We start from the raw sequence: 14,101 nt of genomic DNA on the forward strand, positions 1-14,101 counted from the left end.
CAAGTCAGAATAGAGAGGTTCACAGTTATATTCAAACCAGGCAAGCAATTTTTCTTAAAAAAGAGTTCAAGTGGGATTTGATCTGCATGCTGCTCTGTTCAGAGTATTCATATCTATTTCCAGTTTCAATTGAGGAAAAGGGGAGGAGGAGAGGGAAGGGGGGACAATAACAACCACAGGGAATTAAGGAGGTGTCCTGCCTTAATCCACAACTGCTTCATCGGGAGCTACTTACTTCCCGAATGCTTTTCACCTGTGCTGTCTATCACCATTCATGCATGCACCCTAAAGCAGTCAAGCATGAATGGTGATGGGCAGTAAGTAGCTCCTGATGAAGCAGTTGAGAAACAGACGCTCCACTGAGCGTTGCTATCTTCCTGAGTCACAGCTGACATTTAAGATAAGTTTAAATTGATTTTTGCTCTAATGAATCGTGAAAGAAGATTACGAATATGTATGAATAAGTAATGTAACAAAGAAATCAATGGACATTTTTAAAATAGGTTTTTCTGATTGGTGATGGGGGTACTAAAATTCCCACAAAGAGTTACATAGTAGAAAATGAAATGGGGACACATTTTTCCCTGTCCCCGAAGGAATTCAATTTCTCCATCCCGCTCCTGTGAGTTTTATCGCTGTCCCTGCCCCATTCCAGTAAGCTCTGCCTTAACTGCCTCAAACACTTATGATTTTAAAGTGTTTGAGGCTTGTACAGATGAGGACGGAGCTTAGGCATTGATGGAATGAGGCATTATGACATCACAATCTGAGCTCTACAACATTGCTGCTTATGATTTTAAAGTGTTTGAGGCTTGTGCAGACGAGGACGGAGCTTAGGCATTGGTGGAATGAGGCATTATGACATCACAATCTGAGCTCTACAACATTGCTGCTTATGATTTTAAAGTGTTTGAGGCTTGTGCAGATGAGGACGGAGCTTAGGCATTGGTGGAATGAGGCATTATGACATCACAATCTGAGCTCTAGAATGTTGCTACTTATGATTTTAAAGTGTTTGAGGCTTGTGCAGAGGATGATGGAGCTTAGGCATTGGTGGAATGAGGCATTATGACATCACAATCTGAGCTCTAGAATGTTGCTACTTATGATTTTAAAGTGTTTGAGGCTTGTGCAGATGAGGATGGAGCTTGCAGGAATGGGGCAGGGACAGAAAAAGAACTCACCAGGATTGGAAAATGAGTTCCCGCGGGGGAAGGGGAAAAATTGGTCCCCGTGTCATTCTCTATTACATAGATAACCCGTCAATCACTAGGGGGCATCAAGAGTGCCACTCTACACTTGGAAGCCCAGATGATTTTCAATAGATGGAGGCCCATCTTCTGACGATCTCGGCAGCACATGTGGCAGGAGTAGAAGACCCTGGATCCTGGGGCGTGGTCTCTGTCTCAGGAAGGTTAAGTGATTTGCCCAGGGTCACAGGGAGTGGCACTGAGATTGAGCACCCTCAGGGTGCTGAGGCAGTAACTCTAACCACTAGGCCACGACTCCACTCTATAAAAGGGATAAGCCTTTCCTTTATAGAATAGGTGCCTAAATGAGGTGTAGAATTGCCCCCTAAGGGTGGCTGTGCCAACATCTAATAAAAACACCTAGCATAGGTATACATTGGCATTAGGGCTGAGGAGTAAGTACATCAAGCCTCCTACTGATATTATTTAAATTATTTTGTTCTGGATTAAAAGAACTGGTAAAAATAACCTTAGAGCCAGGATAGTGTATATGTAAATATAAAATGATAAATTTACTATATATTATAACAAGATTCAACAAATCCCAGGCACCAGGTTGCTATGGTGCTTAGAAATTATGCCCTAGTGCCAGAGATCTCTTGCCACAGTGGTTCAGCTCACTGTTGTAAGCCTGAGCCGTGTGGTGCAGGAAGCTCGTTTACTCTCAAGCCTGATTTCAAGCCTGATATATGTAGACCTGGCTGCACAGTTTTATAAAAGCTGTATACCGTGTGTAAAATAGGCAGAAAATACTTTATAAAATTACCACTTAAGAGGACAACTTTCAAAGTAATCTGCATTGGTAGAAAGTACTACACTGCCTCCCTCAATACAGCTAACAGTTTGTATGCTCCTCCAAAAAAAGATGAGGACTTTTACATACTTTTTTTTTAAAAAGCAGACATTTTTAAACATGTTTGCAACTGCAGAAACAGCGGGCACAAGTGACTGTATGTGTTTCAGACCCACAGCAAGACCTAAAATTTAAAAAGTTCTCTGGGGGAGCAGCGGTCGGTGGACCTGGGCATTCCAGTTTCAGATACTCTGCTACAAACTGCTCTTAAAACATCGCCGCAGCATTGGACCTGCATTCCTTTGTTTGAATTACAATATAAACTGAAATTGCGTTTATATATCTTTCCATCCAGAGCATATCAGGCAAAGCACGGACTCTTGCTGTCCTAAATGTCATCGAATGCCTACAATGCTGGGTCACATGTTTTATTTTTGCCCAAAGGTTTTGCGCTTTTGGAAGCTCTTACATTCACATATTTCTATTCTATGAAGGACTAAATGCACTCCCCATTCCAGACTTCTTTTCACATTTTCTGGATTGACACATCCGATTCCTACAGGAATGAGGAGCTTCATGCGACGTGCTCTCTTATTTGCCAAGAAATTGATATTGTTACACTGGCTGGACTCCATCCCTCCCACAGTCTCATGCTTCATCAATTGAAAATGGAACGCATGGATGTGTCCGATATGGATTCTGTAAAGGGACAAGGAAAGAAAGAACGAAGCCTCGAGGCAAAAGCAGAACAAGCAAAAAAGAGGCAATGGAGATGTCACATCCAACCTGCAGGGACAGTTATTTTAGTAAAAGTTTATAACAAAGCTCAGTGATGAATCCTTAAAATGCTAAAACAAGCAAAGTCCCGACTAGGATCCAAGTTTTGGTGACTCCGTCACCTTCCTCAGGGAACAATGATAAACTCATAGGATGCTGCAAACAAAGCGTATGAACGTGTCGATGTCTCTCACTTTTGGCGCTTCTTTTCTAAAGGAGAGACACCGACGCGTTCATACGCATTGCTTGCAGCATCCTACGAGTTTACAGGAGTCAACTAACCCAGAAGATGAGGTTAGAAAGATTGTAGCAAATGATAAGACTCTAAAGACCAAAACACAGGGAAAGGAAATGAAGACAACAAAATACCAGGATCTAAATTGCATATATACTAATGCAAGGAGCCTAAGAAACAAAATGGGGGAATCAGAAGCCATGGCCAATGCAGAGGACATAGACATCTTGGAATCTCTGAAACATGGTGGCATGAGGAAAGCAAATGGGATACAAGCTCTATCGCCAGGATAGGTCAGGACAGAAAGGAGGTGGAATAGCACTATACATAAAAGAAAGCATACAATCGACAAGAATGGACACAGCAGAGACGACCAACAAGCTGGAATCGCTATGGGTTAAAATACCAGGAAGGAAAGGGCCTGAAATAAAGATGGGCCTATACTATCGGCCACCTGGGCAAACCGGAGATATCGATGAAGAAATGGAAGCCGAGATGAAGCAAGAATGCAAAAGCGGTAACACGGTTATTATGGGAGACTTCAACTACCCCGGGATAGACTGGAGTCTTGGAAGCTCAAGATGTGCTAGGGAGACAGAATTCCTGGAGGCTACACAAGATTGCTTCATGGAGCAGCTTGTTAGAGAACCGACGAGAGGAAATGCCACTCTGGATCTAATCCTAAATGGGTTAAGGGGACCTGCAAAGGAAGTGGAAGTAGTGGGACCGTTGGGAGACAGGGATCATAATATGATTAAGTTCAAGGTTGAGGTAGGTATACCGTAAGGAAAGAGAACCATAGCGACAAATTTCATCTTCAGGAAAGGAAACTACGAAGCAATGAGGGGAATGCTAAGGAAGAAACTTAGAAACATTTCCAAAAAATGGCAAACGGTAGAACATGCCTGGTCTTTTTTCAAGGACACGGTGAACGAGGCGCAAAATCTGTATATCCCCAGATTCAGAGAGGGGTGCAAAAAGAGTCGCACAAAAGACCCGGCGTGGATAACTAAAATAGTGAAGGAAGCGATAGGCAATAAGAAAAATTCATTCAGAAAATGGAAAAAAGACAAAACCGAGGGGAACTGGAAAGAGCACAGGAAGTATCAAAAAGAATGTCACCGTATGGTTCGAAAAGCCAAAAGAGATTATGAAGAGAAGCTAGCCAGGGAAGCACGAAATTTCAAACAGTTCTTTAGGTATATTAAAGGGAACCAGCCAGCTAGGAATGAGGTGGGACCGCTGGACGACGGTGACAGGAAGGGAATGGTGAAGGAGGAGAAAGAGGTCGCGGAAAGACTTAACATGTTCTTTTCGTCTGTATTTACAAACGAAGACACAACCAATATACCGGAATCTGAGCAATTCTTCAATGGAAATCAAGCAGAAAAATTAGCATCCATGGAAGTGAGCCTTGAAGATGTGCGCAGGCAGATAGAAAAACTAAAAACTGACAAATCCCCGGGTCCGGACGGAATCCATCCAAGGGTTCTGAAGGAATTAAAGGAGGAGATAGCGGAACTACTACAGCAAATTTGCAATCTATCTCTGAAAACAGGCATGATCCCGGAGGATTGGAAATAGCCAATGTTACGCCCATCTTTAAAAAGGGATCAAGAGGAGTCCCGGGAAACTACAGACCGGTGAGTCTGACCTCGGTTCCGGGGAAAATGGCGGAAGCACTGATAAAAGAAAACATCGATGAACATTTTGAAAGAAACAAACTTCTGATAACCAGCCAACATGGTTTCAGCAGGGGGAGATCGTGCCTGACTAACTTATTGCACTTCTTCGAAGGAATTAACAAACGGATGGACAAAGAAGACCCTATAGACATCATATAACTAGATTTCCCAAAAAGCCTTTGACAAGGTTCCTCATGAACGTCTACTCCAGAAACTGAAGAACCATGGGGTGGACGGAGACATACATAGATGGATCAGAAACTGGTTGGTGGGTAGGAAACAGAGGGTAGGGGTGAAGGGCCACTACTCTGACTGGAGGAGGGTCACGAGTGGTGTTCCGCAGGGCTCGGTGCTTGGGCTGCTATTTAATATATTCATAAATGATCTAGAAACAGGGACGAAGTGTGAGATAATAAAATTTGCGGACGATATCAAACTATTTAGTGGAGCTCTGACTAAAGAGGACTGCGAAGAATTGCAAAGGGACTTGAACAAACTAGGGGAAAGGGCAACGAGATGGCAGATGAAATTCAACGTTAAGAAATGTAAAGTACTGCATGTGGGAAGCAGAAACCTGAGGTACAACTATACGATGGGAGGGATGTTATTGAATGAGAGTACCCAAGAAAGGGACTTGGGGATAATGGTGGACATGACAATGAAGCCGACGGCACAGTGCGCAGCGGCCGCTAAGAGAGTAAATAGAATGCTAGGTATAATCAAGAAGGGTATTACTACCAGAACGAAAGAAGTTATCCTGCTGTTGTATCGGGCGATGGTGCGTCTGCATCTGGAGTACTGCACCCAATATTGGTCGCCGTACCTTAAGAAGGATATGGAGATACTCGAGAGGATTCAGAGCAGAGAGACACGTCTGATAAAAGGGATGGAAAACCTTTCATATGCTGAGAGATTGGAGAAACTGGGTCTCTTTTCCCTGGAGAAGAGGAGATTTAGAGGGGATATGATAGAGACTTACAAGATCATGAAGGGCATAGAGAGTGTAGAGAGGGACAGATTCTTCAAACTTTCAAAAAATAAAAACAAGAGGGCATTTGGAAAAGTTGAATGGGGACAGATTAAAAACGAATGCTAGGAAGTTCTTCTTTACCCAACGTGTGGTGGACACCTGGAATGCGCTTCCAGAGGACGTAATAGTGCACAGTACGGTACTGGGGTTTAAGAAAGGATTGGACAATTTCCTGCTGGAAAAGGAGATAGAAGGGTATAGATAGAGGATTACTGCACGACCGGGCTGCTGGGCGCGATGGACCTCAGGTCTGACCCAGCGGAGGCATTGCTTTTTCTTATGTTATCATTGTTCCCTGAGGAAGGCGACAGAGTCGCCGAAACTTGGATCCTAGTCGGGAGTTTGCTTTTTTTAGCTTTTTAAGGATTCATTACTGAACTTTGTTATAAAGTATTAATAAAATAACTGTTCTTTTATGTACTTGTGAAAATGTTGATAAGACTGTCAAGTGATTTGTATGAGTTCTCTTATATAATATTATACACTTGTTGTATGAACTGAAAATGAATAAAGATTTAAGAAAAATAAAATAAAATAATTATCCCTACAGGTGGGATCTGACATCTCCATTGCCTCTTTTTGCTTGTTCTGTAAAGGAACGCCAGTTTCAGACTGTCTGGGAGCCTTATTGGTCTTCTTTAACAACATATGCCCGTAGTCATGTACTGAATCTTTAATTAATTAATTATTTATTTAAGCCTTTATATACCACTTATAGTCTAAGTGGTTTACATTCAGGTACTCAAGCATTTTTTCCGATCTGTCCTGGCAGGCTCACACTCTATCTAATGTATCTGGGGCAATGGGGGATGAAATGACTTGCCCAGGGTCACAAGGAGCAGGGCGAGATTTGAACCCACAACCTCAGGGTGCTGAGACTATGGCTCTAACCACTGCATCGCACACTCATTTGTTTTTGTTTGCTATTGTAGCCCTATGTCTCATCTCCTTCTTCTCAAATTTCAACCCCTCCCCCTTTTTTGTGTTTTGTGGTGTGAGAGTTGATTTGGGGGCGGGTGGGGGGGGGGATTTGGTGTTCTACTACAATTTGTTCAAACAGATTACTTGACTGTTTGATTTGTGCTGCTTGTTTTGCTCTGTTTGATCAATGAAAGATATTTAAAATAAAATTTAAAAAGTGCAATTTTGCCTTGAAAATCAGTGCAAACACAAGTAGTAAGTATGCCATGTGGGCAGTTTGAAAACTACCCCATTACTAGCAACAGACTGCAATGAGAAGACTACATGGAAGAAATGACACGCATTGTTGCTCACCAGCCCTGTTCAAGTCAATGAGCGTCTGATTCCTGTTGTCATCATGGAGGCTCTTTCCACTGTCCTGCTCCAGCTGGATCTGCTTGATCCTCGCAGTTCTGGTTGCTAACTGGTCACCCTTTTTGCCCACTTGCAGCTGGTATGTCAGAATCCCATTAACAGCAATGGGAAGTCTTTGCTGAGTGATCTGGTAACCAGCCTGCAGAGAAAATGCACTTTTTAAATTCAGACAGACAGGCTGAATTTACAGTAATGCACCATTTCATGGCTTCCACCTGATAGATATTAAAAGCTTTCAACTAATTCAAAATGTTGCTGTCACTTCTGAAGGGTGTTAAAAAAAAAAAAGTCAGTGTAACATCCTTTCTTAAAGGAAAACATTGCCTCCCAATAAGTACAAGAATTCCATTCAAGATGCCTTACCAACACACCAGATACATAGAAACATGATGGCAGATAAAGGCCAAATGGCCCATCTAGTCTGCTACATAAACTATACAGCTATTTCACTGTTCCTATCAAGTCATTTGTTAGTTCAAGCTTTTTTAAGATAATATTCTACTTTTTGAGTTAATATTTTACTTTCTGAATATCATCTTTTTTGCAGGTTATTAGATTTGTGATGTTTAATTGAAGTAATGTAGTAAATGAGCAGTTGAGATGGATATAAAACTGCTGGAGAGGGTGCAGAGACGAGCAACAAAACTAGTAAAAGGTATGGAGAAACTGGAATACGAGGATCCACTTAAAAGACTGGGATTGTTCTCCCTTGAGAAAAGGAGACTGCAAGGGGATATGATCGAGACCTTCAAAATACTGAAAGGAATCGACAAAATAGAGCAGAAAAAACTATTTACATTGTCCAATTTGACACGGACAAGAGGACACGGAATGAAGCTAAGGGGGGACAAGTTCAGGACAAATATCAGGAAGTTCTGCTTCACTCAGAGAGTGGTTGACACCTGGAATGCTCTCCCAGAAGAGGTTATTGCGGAATCGACCATCCTAGGATTCAAAAGCAACTAGATGCACATCTCCTTATGAGAGGCATAGAAGGATATAGGTGACTAAAAATTACGCCAGGTGTACATCTAGTCCGGCCTCCGCGTGTGCGGATTGCCGGACTAGATGGAATGAAGGTCTGATCCGGAGATGGCGCTGCTTATGTTCTTATGAGATGGTATAATCTTATGATTTTTGATGATGTAGACTAGAGGATCTTTATGTTGTGCAAGTCCTAAAATATGTATGTAATACTGTGAGCTGCCTTGGATAAAGGCGGATTAAAAATGTTTTAAATAAAATAAATCCTTCACATGCCTTCCAGAATGCTATGATCAGCCCAATAAAACCTTGCACGTCCCTCTTTTCATTATATTCAATTAGACCAACCCTGTCCTGGAGGACCACCAGCCAGTCAAGTTTTCAGAATAACCCTAATGAATATGCATCGGGCAGATTTGCATGCCTGTCACCTCCATTATGTGCAAATCTCTCTCATGCATATTCATTAGGGCTATCCCAAAAACCTGACTGGTTGGTGGTCCTCCAGGACAGGGTAAGGAATCATCACTACATTTTTAGTGTTGTTTACTATTTTGTAATTGATATACCACCTTTCAGGAAATAAATCAAAGCAGTTTACAATCTCAATAAAACATTAGGTGGAAAAGAGCTACAGTATACTAGGAGAAATCAAAGACAATGAAAAAAAAAGCAATGTCTCCAGCTGGCCACATTAGGGGATTCCAGAAAACAAGAAGAAAAAGTGATGAGCTTTCAGATGTCCGAAATCAGAGATAAGAAAGTTCTGCTCCAAGACCTATAGGCAAAGAATTCCAGATGAAGGTGCAGTAAAGAATATCAAGCATCTAGTACATTCAATATGACAATAATGGATGGAGGGATTTCCTGTTTTATTCTTCGCTAGGAAGATAGCCTTTTTAAGGGGATTTAAAAAAAGAACGCGACAGTCCTTCAGTGGAAGCCCCTTTTCCCAGAAGCCATGAAGTAAAAACACCCCCAGGGAGGAATCAGTTCCCATAAGCTCATTAGGCAAACATCCATATCTCAGTTCAGCAAAAGGACCCCAGGCAAAATAACCTTTTCAGAAAACACAGACGCGACCTTCTCTGCTCCCTGCCCAAGATATTGCTCAGTATAACACCCAGAATCTAATGGTGCAGTAAATCAAACACACACAGTGTCAGAGGGATTTTCAATAAATGTCATCCTTTCTGCCTGAGAACGCTGTTCAAGGCGACAAGCTCTCTGACAGCACAGCTTCCTTATCTCCATCAATCTGTCCTTCTCCACTGAGACAAACAAGGCTATTAGCTCCCCACCGCGTCTTATGCTCCCTATACCCCTGTATATGAGGCAGCAAGGATGTGCTTATGAGTAAAAAATCCTTTAGTTCTGGCACTTCAGGTCCAGGATATTTTCCAGAATACAGTAAGAGAGAGAAAGAGAAGATTATTTTCAAAAAGCAGAAGAATATTTTGCTTTTCTAGGGAAGGAGATTAATTACTTCCTACAATCACAACCTGCCACAGCTAGGGCTATAGAGCTTTCATTCTCCGCTAGTCATGGCTACTCTTACTGCTCGTTCTCTGCTATAACCTTATAAAATTATATAGTGTCAAATCTCACTCTTAAAGTTGAGGGGTCCCTTAACTCATAGTATTAAACACAGTGTATCATTATATTAATCTCTTATGGGCTCCTTTTACTAAGGTACGCTAGTGGTTTTAGCTACATTGCCCCGTGCGCTAAACGCTAACGCCTCCATAGAGCTTGTCAGTATTTTTCATTTAGCGCGGGGTTTGCGCGCGCTAATCTTCAGTGCGCGCTATAAACACTAGCGCACCTTAATAAAAGGAGCCCTTTATGTCTTTGTGTTTATATTTATATCTGGGGGAAAAAAAAGCCTCAGAGACGAGCCATATGCACAGCAAATTCTTTAGAACACACTGTTTTGGCATATTACATTAAATCTGCTGCTCTTCGCAATCGTTGGCAAAAAAAACACCCAGCTGTAATATACTTATTTTATTTTAATTTTTTTGTATGTTTTTCTTTTACTTTAACCACGTTCGGGATAACCCACAACTCAAAAGTATCAGCAGATTATTGTACATGAAAAAAGAACATAGGAAGAGAGTAGCTTCACTTATCCTTTATATTTTGGACATCTCACAGCTCTTTCTCTTGTGTCATACGCTCCATGCCGCTCTGAAAAAAGCCACGTTCGGGATAACCCACAACTCAAAAGTACCAGCAGATTATTGCACATAAGAAGAAAGTAGCTTCACTTATCTTTTATATTTTGGACATCTCACAGCTCTTTCTCTTGTGTCATACGCTCCATGCCGCTCTGAAAAAGCCACGTTCGGGATAACCCACAACTCAAAAGTACCAGCAGATTATTGCACATAAGAAGAAAGTAGCTTCACTTATCTTTTATATTTTGGACATCTCACAGCTCACTCTCTCTCTCGTGTCATACGTTCCATGCTGCTCTGAAAAAGCCGACGCGGCCAGTGTTTCGCAGACTTGTCTTACTATGTCCGCTTCCTCATGCCATAGTATCTGTGGCACGTTTTACTTGCAGTATTATTTTCTCCTGCCGGTAATTTCAGACCTGAAAGTAGGCTTTCAAAGATCTGAAGTAGGCTTTCAAAGATCTTCTGAATGATTGATATGTAGAAGAAATTATTAACAGTTCACTTATATTTTTACCCCATATACCAGCCTGATAAGATAAAGTTCTATCCAGGAATCTTTTATAAACACATCCCTTCAACGTAGGAAATGAGAACAGAGAAGTTCCACGTGTATGTTGTAAATTAGTGGAAAATACAAAATGTTTAGAGGGTGCAAAACCTTGCAAACATCTTATAACATAAACATGTAAACTTGAATATTATCCTGGCTTCCACTGGTAACCACTGGTGTAATTTTTTATAGTATGGGGTAATGTGCTCAGATTGTTTCAGACCAAAAATTAGACAAACCGCTGTTTTGAATAATTCTTAATCTCTTGATGGTTTTTTTTTTTTTTTTTTTTTGGGGGGGGTGTTAAATAAAATCCCAAGTAAATAACATTACAATAATCCAAAGTACTTAATACAAGAGATTGAACTAGTAACCTGAATGCTGTAAAATCAAAAAATGATCTAAAAGAACGCAATTTCCAGAAAATGAATACCCAAGGTGAAATCTAGCACTATGATTCTTCATTTGCAAGTATCCACACTACTTAATTATGGTTTAGTTACTTGGCTGGGGGGTTATGCACTGTCTATTAAATGTCAAAATGTACAGCACTGCGTATGCCTTTCGGCGCTATAGAAGTGATAAATAGTAGTAGTAGGGCTCCATCTGGAAATCTGCACTCACAGGCCCTGAATCTGGCCATTGGAGGGCACCATAGCACAAAGACCATGGTTCCCTCCCCAAAGGAACTATGAAAACTGATTCCATGTCCTAGGAAGCTGAGGAACTTAGCCGGAAATCAAGCCTCGAATGCAGGGCACAACATTCCCACTGACTCATCGGAACAGCCTGTCCACCAGGAGCAGCCATGTTAGGAAGTCTCACATGTGACTAATATTTATTTAAAAAATTTATATTCTGCTTAAAACCTAAGTGGATCACAATAGTCACATACATAAAATCAAATTATATAAAACAATATGCTTTTAGGTGCCTAACTTAAGTTGAAAACACTATTTAAAAACAAAGGATTTTTAAACAAAAACTGTAGGTGCCTACTGACGCCCTTAAAATCAGCACCTGGCAAATGCCGGAAGTGGGATTTAGACATCGTAAAGCGCCTCCATAGGTACGATTCATGTGAAAGTTAGGCGCCGGAAAAGTAAGCCTTGAAAACCTTGGCCTACATTTCCAATGCCTACCTTTCCTGAAGCCATGATTCCAAAAACAGCACCGTCGCATGATCAGCGGCCGTTTTTAAGGCGGCTGCTGCTGATGGTGCTGTTAATAGAATCCGAGTCTTAGTACCTCGATGGCTCAACTGATTGCATGATGTTTTAGGAGACCTCAAAATCAGTCTGTACCAACTAGAACCAATAGGTGTGATATAATTTGATTCTCTTGCTAATACAATGCTACTCAAACCTGAAGGGAAGCAGCTCAATGAACAGAACAACACAAGACAGTAAGTACTCTGTCCTTTATGCAATTATCCTTGGGGTCTAAACTAAACTAAACTAAACTAAACTAAACCTTAGGTTTGTATACCGCGTCATCTCCGCAAGCGCAGAGCTCGTTATGGGGTACCACCCTATTCTCATGGAGGAGTGTGTCGGCCGACACGATGGTCAGGGTTTTCCCGGCCAGGAATACGGGATCTGCCTCCCCCAAAAGTTTGAAGGGGTCGAGGTGAGCTGATGCGGCACCAAGTTGAGGTCCCATCCGGGCGGTGGTGGTCTGACCGGTGGGTGCAGATTGGACAGTCCCTTCATGAAATTTCGTGATTACTGGATGCCTCTACACTGGTTTGTTGTCTAGGCCAGCGTGGTATGCCGCGATTGCACTTAGGTGGACCTTGATGTAAGTGGGTCTACAGGTTGTCCAAAGTTCGATGGGAAATCCAGATGCATGCATAAACTAATTCATCAATTGGGTGCTATTAACCAATTTTTGCTGTTAATTGGCACTTACTTGGTACTAATTTGGATTTATGTGTTCATCTGCCTACACGTTGTTCTTTAAAGATGGATGCCCAAAGTGTCTCACATGCAACCCAAAAGGGGTTATGGCCATGAGAGGGGCATAGGCAGGTTGGGGCATTCCACATATTTAGGCAGTGTTATAGGATGCTAGGGTTATGCGCCCAAATTGCATGCCAGGATTCACACCAAGTTTCAACTGGTATAAGTCTCAAACCCAAAGTTAGACATGGGAATCTGCTCTAAGCACTCAACCTGGAACACAATAGTGCTTAGTACAGATTTTTTTTCCGGTGCCTAAATCTGAGCGCCATTTACTGAATTTGGTCCTTAGGGTGCTAATCAGGGCACAAACACAGCTTACTTTTAAAACTCAAATTCACACAAAGCTTGTAATTTATGAAATTCTCTGGTTTTAAAAAATAATAAATTTACTTAATGGTTCCAATACTGAATTTCGTTTCGACACAATATGTTGACCTGGGGGATTGTTGATGCTTTTATAGATTGTGGGAACAAAGTAAATTGGAACGTTCGGATGAGATTTGCACAAAAACATTAATTCCCTAGTTAAAATTTTTTTTTTAAAAACTTTCCACACCACTTCCTTGATAGTATTTTAAAAATGACCAGTGGGGTCAGCTTCCACATGGTGATTAGTTTGTAGATTAGCTAATTGTTTTTTTGCCTCAATCGGAGAATGACATGGAACTCATTTTCCCGTCCCGGTGAGTTCCTTTCCTGTCCCTGCCCCATTCCTGCAAGTTCCGTCCTCATCTGCACGAGCCTCAAATGCTTTAAAATCATAAGTGTTCGAGGCTTATGCGGTTAAGGCAGAGCATGCAGGAATGGGACGGGGACAGCGACAAAACTCACGGGGACAGGACAGGGAAATTGAGTTCCTGCGGGGATGGTGAAAAATTTGTCCCCGTGCCATTCTCTAAATTAGTGTTTTTCAACCTTTTTACACCTATAGACTGGCAGAAATAAAAGAATTATTCTGTGGACCGGCGGTTGAAGAACACGGGGCTAAGTCGTGGGCCAGCACCACACATCTCTACCTAATCTCTACCCCAGACCCCGCCCCCACAATAGTACTAATTGCACCTTGCACGTCCCGTGCCTCATCTGGAAGCCTTCCCTCTGACGTTGCAACATCAGAGAGAAGGCTTTCGGTTCAGGCGCAGGATGCCCGTAGGAGCTTTGTGCACTGAATCAGTTAGGAAGAGGGAGCTGGCTCGAAGATAACGCTGCATCGATCGCACCGTGGACTGGCGGTTGAAGAACACTATTTTGGGCCTGATGCATTGTGCTGGCCCTGTGGACCGGCAGGAAATTTCTGTGGACCGGTGGTTGAAGA

At 42.0% G+C, this 14,101-nt stretch overlaps 1 protein-coding gene across 2 annotated transcripts in view; it reads right to left on the reverse strand.

Moving 5' to 3' along the window:
- GATB (glutamyl-tRNA amidotransferase subunit B) overlaps nt 1-14,101 on the reverse strand; it is a 178,691-nt gene that overhangs the window by 113,390 nt on the left and 51,200 nt on the right. For both annotated transcript variants that reach the window (XR_004539110.1, XM_033940686.1), the window contains exon 4: nt 7,046-7,244. Coding sequence is in view for 1 of the 2 variants with exons in the window: in XM_033940686.1 (XP_033796577.1) it covers nt 7,046-7,244 (199 nt within the window). In the remaining variant the exon portion in view is untranslated. The remainder of the gene's footprint in view (nt 1-7,045; nt 7,245-14,101) is intronic.

This window comes from Geotrypetes seraphini, chromosome 1, assembly GCF_902459505.1.
Source record: "Geotrypetes seraphini chromosome 1, aGeoSer1.1, whole genome shotgun sequence".
In the NCBI taxonomy this organism is placed as follows: domain Eukaryota; kingdom Metazoa; phylum Chordata; class Amphibia; order Gymnophiona; family Dermophiidae; genus Geotrypetes; species Geotrypetes seraphini.